Source organism: Agelaius phoeniceus, chromosome 22 (assembly GCF_051311805.1).
Source record: "Agelaius phoeniceus isolate bAgePho1 chromosome 22, bAgePho1.hap1, whole genome shotgun sequence".
Lineage (NCBI taxonomy): Eukaryota > Metazoa > Chordata > Aves > Passeriformes > Icteridae > Agelaius > Agelaius phoeniceus.
In genome coordinates this window covers 332,137-352,206 of record NC_135286.1, presented here as the reverse complement: position 1 = coordinate 352,206, position 20,070 = coordinate 332,137, and the positions used below count along the sequence as shown (strand labels likewise).

General features: G+C 64.3%; 2 protein-coding genes across 2 annotated transcripts; both read left to right on the top strand.

Annotated features, from left to right (window-relative positions):
- The first annotated feature begins 3,186 nt into the window (after nt 1-3,186).
- On the top strand, nt 3,187-8,890 carry TMEM222 (transmembrane protein 222). Its single transcript, XM_054648300.2, has 6 exons — nt 3,187-3,329; nt 4,845-4,929; nt 5,510-5,541; nt 6,492-6,588; nt 6,864-6,994; nt 7,867-8,890. Exons 1-6 carry the CDS (start codon nt 3,214-3,216, stop codon nt 7,952-7,954), a joined length of 549 nt encoding a protein of 182 aa, XP_054504275.1. The 5' UTR covers nt 3,187-3,213; the 3' UTR covers nt 7,955-8,890.
- Nucleotides 8,891-14,634: 5,744 nt separating this feature from the next.
- Nucleotides 14,635-20,070, top strand: SYTL1 (synaptotagmin like 1). Its single transcript, XM_077189521.1, has 15 exons — nt 14,635-14,745; nt 15,586-15,850; nt 16,164-16,309; nt 16,537-16,636; nt 16,934-16,973; nt 17,225-17,315; nt 17,430-17,530; nt 17,746-17,865; nt 18,095-18,261; nt 18,340-18,442; nt 18,540-18,701; nt 18,766-18,844; nt 18,954-19,053; nt 19,126-19,331; nt 19,482-20,070. The coding sequence occupies exons 2-15, from the start codon at nt 15,636-15,638 to the stop codon at nt 19,619-19,621; spliced, it is 1,770 nt and encodes a 589-aa protein (XP_077045636.1). The 5' UTR covers nt 14,635-14,745; nt 15,586-15,635; the 3' UTR covers nt 19,622-20,070.

Sequence of the window (20,070 nt, the reverse complement as noted above, 5' to 3'; positions counted from 1 at the left end):
GACACAGCCAGAGAGGGGAACGACACAGCCAGAGAGGGGAACGGCACAGCCAGAGCAGGGAATGGCACAGCCAGAGAGGGGAATGGCACAGCCAGAGCAGGGGATGGCACAGCCAGAGCAGGGGAACGGCAAAACCAGAGCAGGGGAACGGCACAGCCAGAGCAGGGAATGGCACAGCCAGAGAGGGGAATGGCACAGCCAGAGCAGGGGATGGCACAGCCAGAGCAGGGGAATGGCACAGCCAGAGCAGGGAATGGCACAGCCAGAGCAGGGAATGGCACAGCCAGAGCAGGGGAACGGCATGAGCAGAGCAGGGGAACGGCATGAGCAGAGCAGGGGATGGCACAGCCAGAGCAGGGGATGGCACAGCCAGAGCAGGGGATGGCACAGCCAGAGCAGGGTAACAGCATGAGCAGAGCAGGGGAATGGCACAGCCAGAGAGGGTACCAATCCATCCATCGCAGCCCAGCGCAGGCTCCCTGCGGCCGGGGAGGACGCAGGCCTGGTGTCATCGGCAGCCTCGGTGACATTTGCAGTGTCAGCCGGGGGAGGGGATCCCTCCTGAGGGCTCTGGCTCTGCCTCTCCAGCGCTGGGGCTCTCACTGCAGGGAGGGTGCCCAGGGCAGGGCCTGGCTGGGCGCCCGCTGCTCCGGCTCTGCCCCGAGCCAGCCTGGAACGGGACAGCCCCGGGTCCCGGCTGGGCTGGGCTCCAGGCTGGGCTGGGACAGACCAGGGACAAACCCAGAGTGCCCCGAGCCCCCAGAATGGACTGGGACAGAGCCACAGTTTGTGCATCTCCCCATGGCTCCCCTCAGGAAGGCTCCGGACCCGCTGGCCCCGCCGTCCTGAGGGTGTCTGGCTGAGGGCAGGCACAGGAGCCATCCCCTGGCAAAGCCTTTTGTTCCTCCTCAAATGAGAGCTTGCACAAACAATGATGGCACCATTCCTGCTCTGCACATCGATCCAGGGCTGTAGTCAGGCAGGAGAGCTGCAATAAAACCCTGGCCTTTAATTTTATGCATGGAGAACTTCTTACCTGCTCTCCCCTCCCTGTGCTCCCCCCCACAGCTCCTTTTCCAACTGCAGCTATTTTTCCCTGCTGACTTCAGGTGTTTTGTATTCTGCTTAGATCAATAGCAGCACAACAGCAGCAGCTTCCCAGTTGTCACTAGGAAGACCCTGCTGTCAGCTCCAGCTCAGCCGAGCTCTGCCGGGGCTGGAGAGCCCTTGTGCTTCCCTGACAGACACAAAGAGCTGCGCAGCCAACCCGTGCTCTATTGATTCGGGCTTTAATTATTATTTTTTTAATCCAGCCTGGGGAAAGCTGTGTTCTTCCCGAGCTCCAGCAGCGGGGTTTGCCTTCCTGCACTCGGTTCGGGAGGGAGAGAGGAGTCACAGCTGCCCCAGGAGGGAGGTGGCACTGCAGGGACACTCCTGTCAGAGGTGGCACTGCGGTGGCGCTCCTGTCACAGCTGCCCCTGCAGGGACACTCCTGCCAGCGCTGTCCCCGCCGTGTGGCTCTGCCAAGGAGCTGCTCCCTGGTGATATCCTGCTTAGCAGCCTCCCAGCCATGAGCAGGAAGAGCAAATCCATTGCCTAATCCGAGCGACGTGGCAGGACCACATTAGCTGATGTGAACATTGGCCCTCGTTTGTGGCTTTTTCACAATCTCTGATATTTATGTTGGCCTGCAGCAAATCAATGCCAGGGCTTTTTTCCTTTGCCGAACAAAAAGCGTTCAGTGAAACACAACCTTTGTGTGCATCTGCCATCCCGAGTGCCAAGATGGAATCAGAGAATGTTCAGGGGTGGAAGGGACCTTAAAGGGCATCTCACTGCACCCCTGCCCAGGCAGGGACACCTTCCCTTGGCTGCTCCCAGCCTGGCCCTGGGCACTGCCCGCCCTCACAGGGAGGATTCCTTCCTCCTGTCCAAGCTGATTTCCCCCCTTTCAGCTTGTACCCATTGCTCTTTGTCCTGGAAGAGGAAAACAGAAACCAAAGTGCCAGCCATGGCTTGGCTGTCCAGCGTTTTATTTGCTCAGCTTTCTCTCTTTTTTTGGAGACAGACTGTTTTGTGGATTCCTTTCCACCAGACAGCTCAAGGGGAGCTGCTGTGGTCTGAGGGCAGGGAGGACACCCTGAGAGGGAACTGGAGTGACGTTTTCTGCTGCCCAGTGGCCCCTCCAGAGGGGAGGACCCCTCGGGGTGGCCCCTCAGGTGGGCAGAGCTCACCCCTGGAGCCCTCGGGGTCCAAAGCTCTTTGTGCCACTGCTGCTCTGCCCTGGAACACAGAACACCCACGGCCAGGCCCAGCCCAACAGGAGGGACCAGGCAGGGAGGGGAGGAGGGCACAAAGCAGGGAGAAGCCTTTGGTGAAGGAATGTTGGTAAAAAGGGGGAGCTGTAAGTTTGTCATGAGTGTGGGGAACGGGGTCTGTCAGTCCCCAAACCCCCTCGGCTCTGCGCTGCCTCTGTGCCACATGCAGAAAGGGATTATCGGTTTTATTTATATTTATTATTTATTTATTTATTTATAAGGAGTGTTTGTTTTTATTGCCAAGCCCTGGCAGGCCAGTGGCAGCTCTGCTGAGCCTGGGGCAGGACAGCCCCAAACTGGGCTGGGCTGGGGCAGCCCTGACCCCGCTGTGCTCCCCCAGCCCCGCGGGTCTCACTGTGCTCCCAGGGTTGGGGTAGGTGGGGATCTGGAATAAACACATTTCTCCATCTTCCTCCTGCAGTTCGAGTTTAACTTCTTAATAAAGCGATTGTTATTTTCCTAACCCGGGGCTTTCCCTCTGCTGGTGCTGCTCTGACAGTTCCTCCCCCGTCCCGGAGGCTCCGTGGGATGATGATTTCGGATTATTTCTGATGATTTCTGATGATTTCGGATAATTTCTGATTACTTCGGATAATTTCTGATGATTTCTGCCCCTGAGTTCCCCTCGGGGCTTTAGGGGGCTCCCCCAGCTCCCGGCCCTGGGGCCAGCCCGGCGGGTCCGGGATGGGGGCCCAGGCCCGGACCTGGGCTCTGGTCCTGCGGCTGCGGCCCCGGCCCATTCCCTGTCCTGTCCCATTCCCTGTCCTGCTCCAGTTCCCGATCCTGTCCTGTTCCCATTCCCGTTCCGTTCCCGGCCCGGGCCCGCTCCCGGTTTCCCGGTGCCCGGAAGCGCGCGGGCCCGCCGGAAGTGACGCGCTGCGGGCGCGCCCCGGGCATGGCGGCGGCGGAGCCCGGGATGAAGCAGTTCAATGGCGGCGGCGGCGCCGCGCCGGACGCGGAGCGCGGCCGCTTCCCGCACTGCGTGGTGTGGACCCCGATCCCCGTCCTGACGTGAGCGAGGCGCCGGGACCGCACCGGGGCGGGCGGCGCGGCGGGGGCCGGGCCCGGACGGGACCCCCGCGCCTCCCCCGGGGCCTCCCCTCGCCTGTCCCGGGAGCCCCGCGCTTCCCCCGGGCCCTTGAGCCCCTCCCGAGCCCTTCTCCCGGGTTTCCCCCTCGCCCCTCCCGGTCCCCGTTGCCGCTCCCGGTTCCCGCCTGCCGTCCCGGAGCGCTCGGCTGCCGCGGGCCCCCGGCCCGGGACGGGCTCGTTCCGCGGCCGTGGGAGCGGGGGAAGGCCCGGTGCGGAACGGGCCAGTCCCTGCGGGAGCGGAGCGAGTCGGGAACGTGGGAAGCGCTTTTGGAGCGCAGGGATCTGGGAGCAGCCCGTGCCCCCGGGGAGTCTCGGTGCGTTCCTTTGCATCACCGGGACCCGCGGTGCCTTCCCGGCCAAGCGTGGGCAGGCTCCAGGGAGAGCTCGGAGCTCTGCTCCGCTCGTGAGAACGCGCAAAGCTGTGGCTGTGGGGGTTGTCTGGGCACAGCGAGGCTTGTTTTTCCACCTGCTCTTCCCCGGGTTCCCGTCAGGTGATGTTTGCCGAGCCGGGCTCTCAGTCGGGTACAAGATGTGGGGTGGGGTGTGCCGGGATCGGGAACGGCCCGGGGAGAGGCTGCACGTCCCCTCCTGCCGTCTCTTTGATCCTTTTTATCTTTTCTTTTTTGATTGCTTAAAACTTTCACTTCGGCCTTTTCCTGGAGGATTTTCCAGAGCTTTTTTAACATTCCTAACCCCAGCTGAAGGGACCTGCCAGAGCCACCGAGGCCCTCAGGGAGAGAGGAGAGGGAAATCAGGGAGATCAGCAAATCTGAGGGTGCTGGAGCAGGTGGGAGAGGGCTGGAACAGGACCTGGAGTATTCACTCCTATGGGATAGTGATGGAGGAGGCTGGCGTGTAGGTGTGATGAGGGAAAGGGTTTGGGATACAGATCTGGTGATGGAAGGGGGTTGGGATAAAGGTCTGCTGCTCCCTGGGGCTGTAAGCACCCATCAGGGAGAAGGTCAGTGGAACACTGGGATCTTTTAGAGGAGGGAACGCCCTTGCCAGAGCCAGGAACTCTGTTCTCTGTCTGGAGAGCTTGGATCTGGGTTGCTGTGGAAAGCTGCAGCGTGATGATGGCAAGGTGGGCAGGGCGACCTGGTTTTTGGTTGCTGGAGTGGAAAGTCCGGTTTTGTGCCCAGGCAGTCCCTGCAGGATCTGATCTTTGTGCTTGGCTGCACAGAGGGGTTTGTGTGGCTCTGGGGCTCGCCCTGCCCTGCGTGCCTTGCCCTGCCCTGCCCTGGTGTGCACGGGGTGCTGCTTTGGGGTGGGGTGCTGCTTTGGGGTGGGGTGCTCCCTCCCAGCCTCCTGCCATGGGGCTGGGGCTGCTCCCTTGATGTTCTCCCTGTGCTCGGGTCCCTGCCAGCCCTTGCCTGGCCCCGCTGCCGTGGCGGGAGCAGGGCCAGGTGTCCCCTGACGTGTCCCTGTCCCTCGCAGGTGGCTGTTCCCCATCATTGGCCACATGGGCATCTGCACCTCGGCCGGCGTCATCCGCGACTTCGCGGGGCCCTACTTTGTGTCCGTGAGTACCCCTGCCCTCCCCTGCTCAAATCACACCTCCAGGGCCCTCTCAGGGTCTGGGCTCCTTCCTGCTGCTCCACTGGGGGGCCTGATAATAATTGGTGAGGAGAAGGGGAAAAAAAATCTCATGTTCAGGAGTTAAATTCTCTTAATTCTGAGGAGCAGAAGTGCCTTCAGCTGCCTCAGCGTGGCTGTTTCTGTCGTGCTGCTCAGCATCAGGTGTGTGCCAGGCCTCTTGAGCTGCTGAGGGTCCAGGGGATTCTGAAAGAAAAGAGGGTTTTAACTTGGGATAATTAATGCTCCCAATAGATTGAGACAATTGCAACCAAGGGTTAACAAAATATTAACACTTAAAGAGAAAAAGGGAGGGGAACAAGGCACTTGTAGGTAAGTGGTGTCACTGAGTGTGGAGTGTAAATGTGCCCAGAGCAGGAGTATGGGGACAAGGGGAATCCTGACCCAGGCACCCCCAGGATTGGTGTAGGGCAGTTGGATCACTCAGCCTGTGGGACCTCCAGCACCAGCCATGCCCTGAACATTGCCTTCAGCCTCCTGACACAGCTCTCCTTTTGTTTTTGTAGGAAGACAACATGGCATTTGGGAAACCTGTGAAGTAAGTGCTGCGTGTGTGTATGAAACTGAGCAGCTGCCCTGCAGCTCCTGGGGACAGACGAGCTGTGACACTGCTTTTCCTGGTGCTCAGCTGCCCTCCTTCACCTTGCTGGCAGCTGTGTCTCTGCTTTTCAGGAAACCACATTAAATTAAATCTTTTTAGCAGCATGACAGCAACGTGGTGGTGTTAATAACCAGAGCTGTGTGGAGCCTTTGTTAGAGAAAAGGAAAAGAAAAGGCTAAACCGTTCTAGGATGATGTTAACCAGTGCTCTGAGTAAACACTGCCTGGCTGTGCTGGTGAGCTGAGGTCTCTCCCATCCTGTCAGTGCTGGTTTTGTGTCTCCCAGGTCAGCTTTGTGTTCACAATGGCTGGGGGGGTTCCTTTGGGACGTGGGAGCAGCTCAGGGCTGTCCCCTGAGCCCTGTGATTTCTGTCTGGGGTGCTGAGCAGCCTTTCTGCTGCCTCTGCTTGTCTCAGCGCTTGTATGGGATAGAATATAAGAAAATAAAGATAGTGTAGAAAGTAATCTTACCCCTAAGGAGTTGCAGCTGGGCCAATTATCAAAGATTAGGAGCAGGCCTGACTTTACCAGGCCACAGCTGTACCCAATGAGAAGAAGATGCTGTAAAAGAGTGGGGTGGTGGTGAGAAGGGAGCTGGGGTCAGTGGCTGCTTTGTGAAGAAGAAGGAGTCAGTGCTCTGAGGAGCTGCCCAGGAGAAACACCAAAGAGGTGTGAAACCTTTGCAACAAGGAGACAACAGCATGGAACCCCTGCAATAAGATGGCAACAAGAGCTGGGCTCCGTGCATTTCAGAGGCACTGGGTGTGCAGGCCAGGAGTTGGTCTCTGAGCCTCGTGGCTCCTTGGAGGCTGTGATTCCACCAAGGAGCAGCACTGGGGCAGGTGCAGCAGTGGAACCATGCCAAGGAAGCTGTTCTCACCCTCCTAGGTACTGGAAGCTGGATCCCAGCAAGGTTTATGCCACTGGTCCCAACGCCTGGGACACGGCTGTGCATGACGCCTCCGAGGAGTACAAGCACCGCATGGTACAGCTCCTGTCCTGCCCTGCCTGGGGGGAGGGAGGCAGGGAGGGTCCCCCAGGGGCTCCAGGCATCCCAGAGACACTCTGGACACCCTGGGAGTGGTCAAGGCCAGGTTGGAGCAAGGAGCTTCCAAGTCCAGCCAGCCCAAACCATTCCCTGTCTCTGCAGGGCTGGGAGGGATCCCTCCTCTCCCCACTGTGGGGGTGAGACCTGGGGCTTGTCACCAGGGCTGGCAAACCTCAGGGCTGTCCCTTTTCTAATCCCTTTTTGTGTTCCAGCACAACCTTTGCTGTGACAACTGCCATTCCCACGTGGCTCTGGCCTTAAACTTGATGAGATATGATAACAGCACCTCCTGGAACATGGTGAAACTGTGCTTCTTCACACTCCTCTACGGGAAATACGTCAGGTGAGCTGAGGGACAGCCTGGATTCGGCAGCAGAAGGGGCCCTTTCCTTCTCCTGAGCCCTCTGAAGCATCACCTGGCCCATGGAGAAGGGAGAAGCATCCCCCCAAGCCGTGGGTGTGTTGCTGGTGGGTGGTGCTGTCACTGCCTGTGCTCAGCAGGACAAGCAGGAGTGCTTCCTGGGTTGCACTAGGTGCTGCTCCCAAAATCCTGTTTCTGGCTGCTGCTTTGGAGTGCCTGGAATTTGGGAAATGCTGGCTAAAGCAAATCTCACTCTGTGTTGTCTTCTGGCTGGGGTAGGTCAGAACATAAGGTCACAGGATGGCTTCTCTCCAAGGATTACTGGTTTCCCTCCCCACTCTTGAGTCTTGTTTACATAAAAACCAGTCTGATTTCCAGCTGCTGTGGAGCTTCCCGCTGCACTGCAGAGGGAAACCCCGAGCTTTCCTAAAGGAAGGGCTCATGAAGCTCCACTTCTGTGCAGTCTTCCCTGTCCTGGAGGAGCTGCTTCACCTGCTTTTGGGCAAGGATAGCTCCAGCTGTCTTGGTTAAATCCACCAGCAGTCGGAATGACAAGCCCTGTGGTAATGGGGTTTCGTTTTTTGTGGCCTCCTGTCACCATTCCTGTCTGTGCAGGGATGAAATGGGCTTGTATTTGCCTTAATTTAAGCTGGAAGGAGACTCCAGCCCTGTTGGTTGTGGTCCTGACTGAGTGTCAGCTTTTAACACCAAATTTCCAGGATGGGGTGTGTGGCAGTGCCAGCAGCAGGTAACAGTCAGGCATCTGTCTCCCTCTGATTTCTCCAGTTGTTCTCCCATCCTTTTGTCTCTGCTGGTTTCTCACATTGAAACCTTGTCCCCTTTTCCTCCTGCAGCATAGGGGGGTTTGTGAAGACCTGGCTGCCCTTTGTCCTGTTCCTGGGGGTGATTGTGACCGTGGTTCTCACCCTGCACCTGCGGTGATGGCAGCCCTGGCCCCCCCATTCCTGAGCACACAAAGGAAGAAACTGTGACTGATCCAGCAGGATGGAGGCCTGGGGCTCTGGGAGCCTTTTCCAGGGAAGGTGGCAGCCCCACTCCATCGTGACAGCTCATCTTCCTCTCCTGGAGCTGGCTTCTTTTCCTCCTGTCTCTGTTCTGTCGATGGTGTCTCCCGGTGTCAGGGGTCTGGAAGCTTCTGCCCTCTCCCTTTCTGCAGCTGGGGAGGTGGGAATGGGCTCAGGGGAGGGGAGGGGTGGGCACCTTTGCTTTCAGTGCCAAGAAAAGCCTCAAGGCAGCTCTGCCTCCTGCAGTGGCACGAGCAGATCCACCTTGGGAGGGTCTCTCTGAGCACCTGCTTTCCTCCTCCTCCTCACCAGATGCTTCCTCAGTTCCCTGGGTCTGCAGTTAGGAGTTGCTGTTCTCCCTGTGGCACACCTCTCCAGTAGCACACATTCCAGAGGGGAGGTGTGGGTTCTTGTGGCAGGCTGGGGTGCCCCAGCACTCAGGGATGGCCCCAGCTGTGGCAGGAGGTGAGGTGGGACACTGCTCGTGGCAGGGCCGGCTCCCCTGGTCCTGCTGGTGAGCCTGGAAGGGCAGGAAGGCTGAAGGGCTGGCTGGGGAACAGCTCATGGCAGGGTGCACCCCTCAGGAGCCTGCTGCAGCTTGGGGAGGCAGCCCTTGGTCCCTTTCAGCTTGTGCCAGAGAAAATACCACTCCCCTGCTTCTCCTTGGGCTCTCTGTTGCTAAATCTGGCGCTGCAGTCCTCACAAGCCACTCGTTTCCCTTTTATCCCCGAGCTCCCAGCAGGGCAGGCAGCAGCTGGGGCAGGGAGCTGAGCCTGGGGCTGGAGCAGCTCTGTGGGAGCAGCCCCTGAGCCTGGGGCTGGAGAGGGGGTGGAGGCACTGGGAGCTGCCTGTCTGGCTGGGCTTTGCAGCAGAAACTGGGGCAGAGGCTTCTCCTGGCTGGTGACTGAGGAATGGCTTAGGGAGCTTTGGGGAGCACAGCTGGGCCTGGGGGCTGCTGTGCAGGGATTGGTGTGGGGAGCACACCTGGGGCTGGGGCTGTGCAGGGATTGGTGTGGGGAGCACAGCTGGGGCTGGGGCTGTGCAGGGATTGGTGTGGGGAGCACAGCTGGGCACAGGGGCTGCTGTGCAGGGATTGGTGTGGGGAGCACAGCTGGGCCTGGGGCTGTGCAGGGATTGGGGTGGGGAGCACAGCTGGGCCTGGGGCTGTGCAGGGATTGGGGTGGGGAGCACAGCTGGGCACGGGGGCTGCTGTGCAGGGATTGGTGTGGGGAGCACACCTGGGCACGGGGGCTGTGCAGGGATTGGTGTGGGGAGCACAGCTGGGCATGGGGCTGTGCAGGGATTGGGGTGGGGAGCACAGCTGGGCCTGGGGCTGTGCAGGGATTGGGGTGGGGAGCACAGCTGGGCACGGGGGCTGCTGTGCAGGGATTGGTGTGGGGAGCACACCTGGGCACGGGGGCTGTGCAGGGATTGGTGTGGGGAGCACAGCTGGGGCTGTGCAGGGATTGGTGTGGGGAGCACACCTGGGCCTGGGGCTGTGCAGGGATTGGTGTGGGGAGCACAGCTCAGGTAGGATGGGCCATGGGGGGGTTGTCCCTGAGTGCCAGGCAGGGAGGGAGTTTGGGTGTGACCTGGGACCCCTTCTGCAGCTGGGTCTGCTCTGCAGGGGCTGGGTTTGGAGGGCTCTGAGCCAGGGGGGTTTTAGCCCCAGCCTGGCTGAAGGGCCATGTGCAGCTGAGCGGGTCCCTGCTGACTGCAGAGGGGGAGAGGGGCTTTTCCACTCACACCTTTGCCCCAGTACCTGATGGGTTCCAAGGAATGCATTTCAAGGAGTGCTTGTGGCCAGCAGGAAAGCTTTCCTGGGGTCCTGCCATGCCTGCAGCTTCCTCTGACTGCAGAGCCCACTCGGTGTCAGCCCTCTGGTTCTCAGACCCCTCCCCATGTGCCACTTCCCCGCTCCTCCAGCCATGTGGGAGGGTTGGACCCTCCGTTTCTGTGCTTCCCCTGTTCCTCGGTCACTTTTAAACCAGCCCTTACACCTCCTGCTCATTGTTGTCCCTCTGTCACCCCATCGTGGCCTGAGCCCAGAGCCTGGGGCTGGAGCAGCGCTGGCTGCTCTGTGCTGTCCCTCCCTTCCCTTCCCTTCCCGTGCTCAGAGCATGGATGGAGGCTGCTGGGGCACCCAAATCCTGGTCGGAGAGAGCCGGGAGGAGAGCACGGAGCGCTCCGAGCTCTGGTCTCCGCCCGGGAGCGCTGCCCAGCGCTGGGAGAGGGGAGAGCTTCCCCATAGCAATAACCTCGAGCCCCTCCCGTCCATGTTTTATCCACGAGCTCTGCAAGAATTGCCAAAGCTGAGACTTGGGGGTGTCAGGGGGCCCCTGGACTTCCAAACCCCCACTGTGAAATTCCCTCTCGTTTGCTCCTGATGCTTTTTACCAGAGCGGAGTTTGGAATGGCGAGGGCGAGCCCCCATCCCTCATCCTTTGTTCCCTTCATCTCTGCGGGGCGCTGGATTTCTTTGTAAATATTTAAACTCTGCTTCTGTGGTTTCATAATCCCGACGGCAGGGAAATAAACTGATTTCTGTGGATATCTCCCAGTGCTGTCTCTGCTCCCAGCCCTCAGGCGAGAGCAGGGTTGGGATCAGGATCTCCCTGGCCCCTCTCCTGCCCAAAGGATCCCGAAGCTCCCACACCTTTGGCTTCGTGAACTCGCCCTTTTCCCTGCTCCAGGGAAAACTCCCAACCCTGCTGCTGGGAAGGAGCTTTGGGGAGGCAGGAGAATTCCCCACCCCTGCAGTGCAGGAAGAGTTCCTGGGATTTAATGCCGGGGCAGGGGCAGCCAAGTGTTCTGGGGTGGGAGATGCCTTTTTCCAAGGCTGATTCCCTTCAGCTGTGAACAGCTTCCCTTTTGTCTGTGTCCTTTTTTCTGGAGGCGCTGCTTTCCCAGCTCCTTTCCCTTCCCAGCCCAGAGCCCCCATCGTTCCCAGGGGAGGGGAGGCCTGGCCTGGCCCTGGGGCTGCCAGGAGCAAAGAGCCAGACTCATTTTCCCTTCTCCCAGCAGGGTCTGCTGCCTGAGCTGGGAGCAGGGGAAGCTGTGCCTGCTGACTGCAGATGCAGCCACTGATTTTCTGTTCCATCTGACATCCAGAGGCTGGAGCTGTGGGCAGGGAGTACATCAGCCTTAAAATTAGGCTGTGTCCGAGGCCAGGGGATTTCATGGTGCAGCCATTTCATGGAAAACCACCTGGATCCTCCTGCTCAGCCCCTCCAGGCAGCAAGCCCAGCTCCTGCGGGCTGGCAGGCGGCTCTCAGGGCTTTATCCTCACACATCTGTCGCTGGGAGGTGAGGTGAGGATGCAAAGCCCCTGGGACCGCAGGGAGCCTCCCGAGCCTGGCAGGGCTTCCCAAACAATCTCCGGCTGCTGCCGGGAGCTCAGGGGCTCTGTGGGACGAGCTGTGGGGTTCAGTCACAGGAGGGAAGCAGCTGGGCCGAGCGTGCCCCACTCAGGTGCCCTGGGCAGGAGGCTGCTGTGCCAGCCCTGCTCCCCTCTGCTCCCAGCGTGGCCCCGGGGGCCGGGAATGCTGCAGGATGGATGGAATCCATCCATCCATCCATCCCCCATCCATCCATCCATCATCCATCCATCCATCCATCCATCCATCCATCCATCCCCCATCCATCCCCCATCCATCCCCCATCCATCCCCCATCCATCCATCCCGGAGCGACCCCGCTGCTCCCCCGCGCCCTCCTCGCCTGGGGCGGCCGCGTGTGACCGACCCTGCCGGGCAGCGGGGCCGGAGCGGGGCTGGGGTCCCGACCTCCCTCCCCGCGGGCAGCCGGGAATGTCCCCGCCTTTGAAATGGGGTCACCTTTGGGCAGCTGGCCCGAGGGGAGGGGTCCCAGGGGGCGCCCCCTTTGCGGGTGCATCAAAGGCTCCCCCAGGAGCGATACCCGTGCCGCTGGGAGCTCTGGAAGCCGCGGGGGCTGCGGCGCCTCCCAGGCTGCGGATCCCTCCTTGTTCCCAAGGGAAGGGGGGCCAGAGCCAGCGCCGGCCTCCCAGCCAGGCCTTGAGTGCCATTCCCAGCCAGAGCCACGGCTGGAAACCCCTCGGGCTCCCTGCTCTGGTGTGGGGATTTGGAATAAAAAATGAAAAGGAGGAGCAAGCAAAGGGCCCCCAGCCCAGGGAGCCGGGGTCTGTCCCTGTGGGAGCTGGGGTCTGTCCCGGGGGATGTGGCACCATGCCCGTGGGTGGCACCATTCCCATGTGTGGCACCGTTTCTCTGAGTGCCACATCACTGGGCCAGCAAGGGCAGAGGGCACAGGAGGCTGAGACCCCAGCAGAGGAAGGGGCCAGGTGTCCCCATGCCTTGGGGGGACACGTGGCCGTGCCAAAGCCAGGATTCTGTGCTGCAAGGGCTTCCCCACCACCCAAAAATCCACTGCTGGGTCCCCGCCCATGCTCCAGCGCCTGCTCCTGCCTCAGTTTCCCCCCAGGAGCACCAGACTTGCCGGAACCTCCCAGACCTGAGGAGCAGGTCCTGGAGGGGGAGGAGGGCTGGGAGCAGGCTGGGACTCGCTCCTGGCAGCGCTGGCTCGGGGCTGCACCCGGGTGAGACAGAACCTGCCCCTGCCCCGTGCCCCGCAAGCTGCCTGCAAGGAAAACCATCCCCGAGGGCTGGCCCAGCACCTGGCTCAGGTGCCAGGGTGCTCCTGGGTGCTCCTGGGTGTCACCGGTTGGTGCAGCCTCCGTCCCCAGCACCCGAGGCTGTGGCTGAGACCCAGCGCACTCTCTGCACCCCTGGGTCAGCAGGGATGGGCTGGGACACACTGCAGGACGTGTCCCACTTCTCCTCACGCCCTTCTCCATCCCATAAGGGCTCCTCACTGTGGGTGCTGCAGAGCAAAGGGCCCAGGGTGCCCACCTGGGGTGACCCAGAGCTGAGCCCCAGCCCACGGGAAGCCCTGAGGGGACTCAGATGTCCCCACATCCCTGTTCCTCTGCAGAGGCCTGGCTGCATTCCCAGGACACCCCTGGGACTGGGGGATCCCCTCCTCTGGGACCCCCCAGAGCTGAGCAGCGAGAGCCCTGCAGGGGGACAGGGAGGGAGGGGAGTGGCCCAGGGACAGACACACGAAGCCACTGCCGAAGTCTCATTTCCTGAGACACCAGGCTAAAAATAATCCCCTTTTCTTGCAGTCCTGTGCTCGTCAAGTGCTGCCATCTCACATCAGAGCTGGGGGGGAGCCTGTCCCCCGCCCCCAGCCAGCTGCTCTCCCTCTGGCATCGAGGGAAACTGAGGCACAGGTCCTGCTGTGGTGCTCCTGCCCGGGGTCTATCCCTGCCTGGCACTGCTGGCCCCATCCTGCGTGGGGCTGAGTGCCCAGGGTGGTCCTGGCTGCTCGGGAACCCCGGCTGTTCAGGGCAGGATGGGGGTGGATGTATCTGTGGGGCAGGGAATGGGGGAGCCATGCCCTGGGTGAATGGGATGGGGGAACCACGGTTTGGGGAGGGGGCTGGGGCCGTCCCGTGGGCTGGGAAGGCATCATGGGCTGGGGGCACCCTGGGATGGGGTCCTGCAAAGCCCCAGGGAGCTGGGGCCCCACGCTTTGGGGTGGGGGCTGCAGGGGGCGGGTGTGCTGCTCCCCCAGCCCCAGCACAGACCAGTGCCCCCAGTTCCCCCAGGCGCTCTCCCGGGACCCCAGAGGCACATCCTGCCCCCAGCCCCGCTGTGGCACCAGGGGGGGACATCTCCCACCCCCTCCCCTTTTCCACAGCCTTGGGGTCTCCCCCAGCCTTGGGGTCCCCCCGTCCCGGGCGCATCCCCGCTGCGCCGCCCCTTCCCGGGCGCTGACGCCTCCCAGTTCAGCCCAGTTCAGCCCAGTTGAGTCCCGTCCGGCGGGTGCTGCTGGCTCCAGTCCCTGCTTTGGTGCCGCCGGGCGCGGAGGCGCTCGCAGGGCTGCGCTTGAGTCACCCCGGGCACAGCCGGGCCGGGGGCACCGAGGGCTGCCGGGGGCACGGAGAGCCCCGCACCTGGGCAGGTGAGGGGGGCGTGGGGCTGAGCGGGGCCCGGGGGGGCTGAGCGGGGCCCGGGGGGCTGAGCGGGGCCCGGGGGGGCTGAGCGGGGCTCGGGGCGGGCTGGGTTCCCTCCTCTGGCTGCGCACCCTCCTCCCTCTGCGCCCTCGGTGAGGAGCGTGGGCTGGGGGCTCCCCTTTGAGGGTGGCTGTTCTTGTCCCCACGCCGTGACACAGACCTGGCTCTGACCCGAGCCCCCGGGATGGGTCCCTGGTGCCGGGAGGAGGCGAGGGGGGGCTCCGGGCTCTGGGACCTGCCTGGGGCCGGGGGTGCCACCCGGGAGGGGCCGGCCGTGGGTGCACTTTGGGGAGGGGGCCTGGGGGCGTTTCACACCGTCTGGACCCCCCCCCCCCATCTTGTCGGGCTGCCTGCAGTGAGAAAAGGGGGACGTGCAAGCCCCGGCTGGGGCCGCTGGGGAGGCTGAACTGGTTTGACTGGTGCGGGGCGGGGGCCGGGCGCCAGCACCCCCCTGGGGGCTCCGCTGCTCCTTCGCGGCTCGGTTTGGGGCACCCCAAGGGAACGGGGCCTGGCTCAGAGCTCGGTGACATTTTTAGGTGGCGGCTCTGTTCCGGGGCGGGGGGACCCCCCCGTGTGCCGGCTGTGAACAGGATACGAGCGGCTGCGGCGGGGACACAGCGGCAGCATCACCCCCGCCCCCGGGCAGAGCCGGTTCGTGCCCCCGGGACCCCTCCCGGGGCGATGTCGGGGGCCGGGGGCTGGTGGGTGTCCCAGGGCGCCCGAGGGGGGCAGGGGGCGTTGGGGTTCCCTGTGTGTGCTGGGGGGGGGGGGGGTCCCTGGTTTGCTGTGGCGGGGTTGGCACCCACTGTGCTCAGGTCCTGGGCTGGGGGTGTCTGACACCCCGGGGGCACCTGTGGGGCAGGGAAAGGACCCTCGGAGAGGCCGGGGACAGGCTGGGACAGGGCCACCCATGGAGCCGGGTCAGGGTCACCTTTGGGGCGGGGGACAGGGCCGCTGGTGGAGGGAGGGTGCCCGGGGGGGTTCAGGCTGCTCCTGCCCCACGGCTGCTGCAATTTCCTGCCCTCGGTGACTCCAGGCAGCGCTTTCCCAACGCCGGGGACAGGAAGGGCCGCGGTGAGGCAGCGCCGGGCATGGGGCAAGACCCTCTGGGAGATGTGATGGGCTGAGCACGGCCTCGGCCTGGCCCGGGCTCAGCCCATGGCGGGGGCAGCCGAGCCCCTTCTGCCATCTGTCCGTGTGCCCTGGCAGCCGGTGAATCCCTGGGAAAGCGGCAGGGGCAGAGCCAGCCCTGAGCAAACACGCTGGGCAAACAGCGGCCGCAGGCAGGGCTGGGCTGGCACGGAGCCGGCAGCGGGAGGAGCGGCCCGGTGTCCCCGGGCTGCCTGCGCCCTTCCCGGGCACCCTGGGCCCCGGCCCGGTGTCCCCGGGCTGCCTGCGCCCTTCCCGGGCACCCTGGGCCCCGGCCCGGTGTCCCCTGTGCCTGTGGCCGTTCAGGGGCTGCGGGCTGAGCTCGCCCCGTTGTCCTCGCAGCGGGATGCGCGGGGGGGATCCCGCCCAGCGGCCCCCAGCTGCCCCTCGGGATGCTGGCATCGCTGGTGCACGCCCGGCGCGCTGAGCCGCCCGTGGCCCCGCGCTGTCCCCGCGCTGTCCCCGCGCTGTCCCCGCCGCCCCGCATGGCGCTGCAGCCCGAGCCGCCGCTGGACCTGAGCTTCCTGACGGAGGAGGAGCGGAGCTGCATCGCCCGCGTGCTGCAGCGGGACTGGCAGCTCCGCCGGCGGGAGGAGGGCCGCGTCAGGTGGGCCGGGGGTCGGGGTCACCCTGGGGACAGCGGGGAGCCCCCAGCAGCAGCTCCCTGCGGTCTGAGAGAGTTCCCCGTTCCCAGAACAGCCAGGCCGAGGGTCCCCTGCCCCCCCGGGGATGGGGTCACCCCCTGAGCCCAGGGTTTGTCACAGCAGCACCGGGGGTCCCGGAGGCCCTGGGGAGGGGTCCTGCTGTCCCCCAGGCCCTGCTGGGGCGGCTCCATCCACCGGGGAGGCTCTGGGGCGGTGGCACAGGGGCCGATGGCAGTGCCAGCCCGGCGGTCCCAGTGTCCCCCTCCCGCCCACCAGCAAACTCCGCAAGTCGGTGTCGGACCCGGCGCGGCTGCGGAGCCTCACCGGGGACTGGTTCAGCGACGCCCGCGCCCAGCGCCACCAGCACCCGCTGGGCTCCGACCTGGTGCGAGCCTCCATCCGCCGCAGGAGGCGGCCCCGGGGTATGCGAGGGGCGTGGGGGGCACCGGGACCGGGGCTCGGGCCGGGGCTGGACCCGCTGAGCTCCCCGGTGCCCAGGGACGGGGTGGGGGACGGGGCTGGGCCCGCTGAGCTCCCCGGTGTCCCCAGGGACGGGGTGGGGGACGGGGCTGGGCCCGCTGAGCTCCCCGGTGCCCAGGGACGGGGTGGGGGACGGGGCTGGGCCCGCTGAGCTCCCTGGTGTCCCCAGGGACGGGGGAGCTGGAGCGCGGCCCCAGCCTGGAGGCCATCGATGAGCCGCTGGCAGAGGAGAGGGAGGATGAGGATGGCGCGTTGGAGACGGATGAGAGGTGAGGAAGGAAGGGCGTCATCCCGCAGGTGCCCCGGGGCTGGTGGCATCTCACTGGCACCCACTGGGGGTGGCACGAGGGGGCTGGAGGGGACAGAAGCCCCGGTGGAGGGGACGGCGCAGTCAGGGCTGGTATTTGCCCATCTGTCCACCAGTGCCTCTCACCATCCCAGCATCTGTCTGTCCACCATCCCAGGGTCCATCTGTCCCTTGTCCCACTGTCCCCCACTGTTTCTCACTGTCCTGGTGTCTGGCTGCCCACCATCTAGGCCAAACTAACGGTGGTCTCTTCCCGCAGTTCTCCCCCCGAGGAGGTGCAGGAGGCCACTGAGCCCCAGGTGGGTCCCTGCTGGGGAGTTAAGGAGCACCTGGACCCCGGTGATGGGTGGGGTTCACCCTGCAGCACCCCCAGTGCCATCCCAGGGTTGTGCTGCACTTGGAGTGATGCGAAATGTCCCACAAAAGGTCCCATGGGGTGTCCCTCGGGTCATCCCTCCTCCTGTCCCCAGGAACACGCAGGGGAGGGCTGGGCTGGGCTGGGGGAGCAGCTGGGGGTGCCCGGGGTCCCCTCTGACCCTTTCCCTCTCAGCCCAGCCCCCCCGGCCCGGCTGTGGAGGGGACCCCGGGCTCCCAGCCCGTGCTGCAGGGTGCCATCCCTCCGAGGGAGCAGGACAGCCCAGGTGAGCGGGACCGGGTCAGTGCTGGGGGGCTGGGGCTGGAGTCCCCCAGCACTGCAGGGACCCCCTCCTGCCCCCCCTGCTGCTTGGACCCCTGCCCACCCCTCGTCCTTGCAGGTGACACGGGAGGTCCCTCCCTGGGCTCGAGCAGCACAGAGGAGGATGAGGAGGAGGAGGAAGAGCCGGACTCGGCACACGGCAGCCACAGCGCTGGGCAGGTGGGATGGGGCTGGGGGGGGCGTATGGAACTGGGGGGCTGGAGAGGGTTGTAAGGAGCTTTGGAGGTGTCTGTGTGGGGTTTTGGGGACCTGGAGGGACTGGACAAAGCCAGCACAGCATGGGCTGCACCAAGCACCAGGCACTGCTGGGAGCTGATGTCCTCAGTGGGTCTGGGGGCCCAAGGGGGGGTGCTGACCCCTCTTTGTATTTCCAGAGACCAGAGACCCCCCAGACGGATCAGACGCCCCCAGACCCACTGTCCCCACAGAACGGCCACACCCCCCGGAGGCTGCTGAGCACCAGCTCCTCCGTGTCCAGCCTCAGCTCCTCCACGGTAGGGGACTGGGATGGGGATGGGAGTGGGAATGGGACTGGGAGTGGGGCTGGGGGTGCGGTTTAGGCTGGGAATGGGACTGGGATGGGGCTGGGAGTGGGGCTGGGGGTGTGGTTTGGGCTGGGGCTGGGAGTGGGGCTGGGGCTGGGAGTGGGGCTGGGGCTGGGGTTGGGGCTGGTGCAGGGTGGGCAGGGGTCACCTCCCCATCGCCCCTGCCTGTTTCCCGCAGCTGAGCGGGAGCCTGATGAGCCTGTACAGCGAGGGGGAGCTGGGCAGGGTGGCCGTGCGGGGCTGCGTGCAGTTCTCCCTGCGCTACCAGGCTGCCGAGAAGGAGCTGCAGGTGCACGTCCTGCGCTGCCGCCAGCTGGCCGAGGCCAAGAAGCAGCGCTCGGACCCGTGAGTGCCCCAGCCCCGCGGCACTGCCCAGGGGACGCCCCTCGGCCCCACTGCCCCCAGCTCGTTTCTCGGCCCCAGGTACATCAAGACCTACCTGCTGCCCGACAAGTCCAACCGCAGCAAGCGCAAGACGGCCGTGAGGAAGAGGAGCTTGGACCCCGTCTTCAACGAGACCCTCAAGGTTCCTGACCCTCCTTTGGGGTGGGCTTGGAGGGTGCCCGTGGCTCAGACTGGGTGGGTGGGGTGGCTAATCCCACCCTGTGTCCCCTCCCCACCAGTACAAGCTGGAGAAGAGGGACCTGCAGGGCCGGACCCTGAACCTCTCCGTGTGGCACCATGACAGCCTGGGCAGGAACCTCTTCCTGGGCGAGGTGGAGGTGGCGCTGGGCACCTGGGACTGGGCCAACACGCGGCCCGAGTGGTTCAGCCTGCAGCCACGGGTGAGCTGCCCACCTCCCCGGCCCCCCGTGGGTGCAGTGCCCCTGTAACCCCTGTGCTCCTCAGGTGCCCATCCCCTCGCACGGCCTGGCCAGCCGTGGCAGCCTCAACCTGGCGCTCAAATTCATCCCCGCCGGCTCGGAAGGTGAGAGGGGCCCGTGGGCAGCCAGGGGGGCTGGCATGGAATGGCATGGCATGGCATGGCATGGCATGGCATGGCATGGCAGGGTGGCCCTGACCCCTCTGGCCCACAGGAGCGGGGATGCCACCCACGGGCGAGCTGCACATCTGGGTGAAGGATGCCCAGAGCCTCATCCCGCTGCAGAGCGGCACCGTGGATGCCTTCGTGCAGTGGTAAGGGTGGGGGTGACGCTGGGGACACCCGAGGGGCAGCTGGGGCTCCCCCTGACCCCAGTGTCCCCCCAGCTACGTGCTGCCCGACGACAGCAAGGCCAGCCGGCAGAAGACGCGGGTGGTGAAGCGGAGCCTGAACCCCCTCTTCAACCACACCATGGTGTACGACGGCTTCCAGGCCAGGGACCTGGCCGAGGCCTGTGCTGAGTTCACCCTCTGGCACCACGAAGCCTTCTCCAAACGCCAGCTGGGTGGCATCCGCCTCAGCCTGGGCACCGGTGAGAGCAGGGCCTTCCAGTCCCCGGGGTGTCCCCAGCTCTCCAGGGTGTCCCCAGTCCCCGGGGTGTCCCCAGGATGTCCCCAGGATGTCCCCAGGACGTCCCCAGGGTGTCCCCATCCCCGGGGCTGACGGCGTGCTCTCCCCGCAGGCAGCAGCTACGGGCTGCCCGTGGGCTGGATGGACTCCACGGCGGAGGAGCAGGGCGTGTGGAAGCAGCTGCTGCAGACGCCCGGGCGCTGGGTGGAGGCGCTGCTGCCCCTGCGGACCAACCTGGTGCCCCGGGGGTAGCCCCAGCCCCGCGGAGCGGCTGCTGCCAGCGGGACCGCGGGGTCTCTGCGGGCTGGGGTCTGTGCCCTCCCCTCCAGCAGCAATGAAGTGGCACCAGAGGGCACAGCTGGCAGCTGTTTATTGCTGTGGGCACATCTGGCAGCTTTTTATTGCTGTGGGCACATCTGGTGGCTGTTTGCTGCACTGGCCAGCATCCCCTGCCTTCTCCCTCCACTGTGGGGCTGGAGCTGCTGCTCCCAGTGTGGGGCTGTGCCCTCCATCCCCGTCCTTCCAGCCCCCGGGGTGGGGGCCCTGCTCTGCCCGGGTGCCCCTTCTCTTACTGGGGTCCCCTGCTCTGGGCTGCCCACCCTGGCTCCCAGTCACTGTGGGAGAACTGCCAAATCCACAAAGGTGTTTTTGCTGTCCCAGGACTGCAGGGGCTGGGAGGTGACAATGACACGGACACGAAA

What these genes read in the sequence shown, in the direction of transcription:
- TMEM222 (XM_054648300.2), top strand. Translation starts at nt 3,214, where the DNA reads ATGGCGGCGGCGGAGCCCGGGATGAAGCAGTTCAATGGCGGCGGCGGC. An exon ending in CGGGGCCCTACTTTGTGTCC is followed by an intron (nt 4,930 to 5,509) that starts GTGAGTACCCCT and finishes TTGTTTTTGTAG; the next exon opens with GAAGACAACATGGCATTTGG. An exon ending in AGGAGTACAAGCACCGCATG is followed by an intron (nt 6,589 to 6,863) that starts GTACAGCTCCTG and finishes TTTGTGTTCCAG; the next exon opens with CACAACCTTTGCTGTGACAA.
- SYTL1 (XM_077189521.1), top strand. Translation starts at nt 15,636, where the DNA reads ATGCTGGCATCGCTGGTGCACGCCCGGCGCGCTGAGCCGCCCGTGGCC. An exon ending in GCGTTGGAGACGGATGAGAG is followed by an intron (nt 16,637 to 16,933) that starts GTGAGGAAGGAA and finishes CTCTTCCCGCAG; the next exon opens with TTCTCCCCCCGAGGAGGTGC. An exon ending in CCGCCTCAGCCTGGGCACCG is followed by an intron (nt 19,332 to 19,481) that starts GTGAGAGCAGGG and finishes CTCTCCCCGCAG; the next exon opens with GCAGCAGCTACGGGCTGCCC.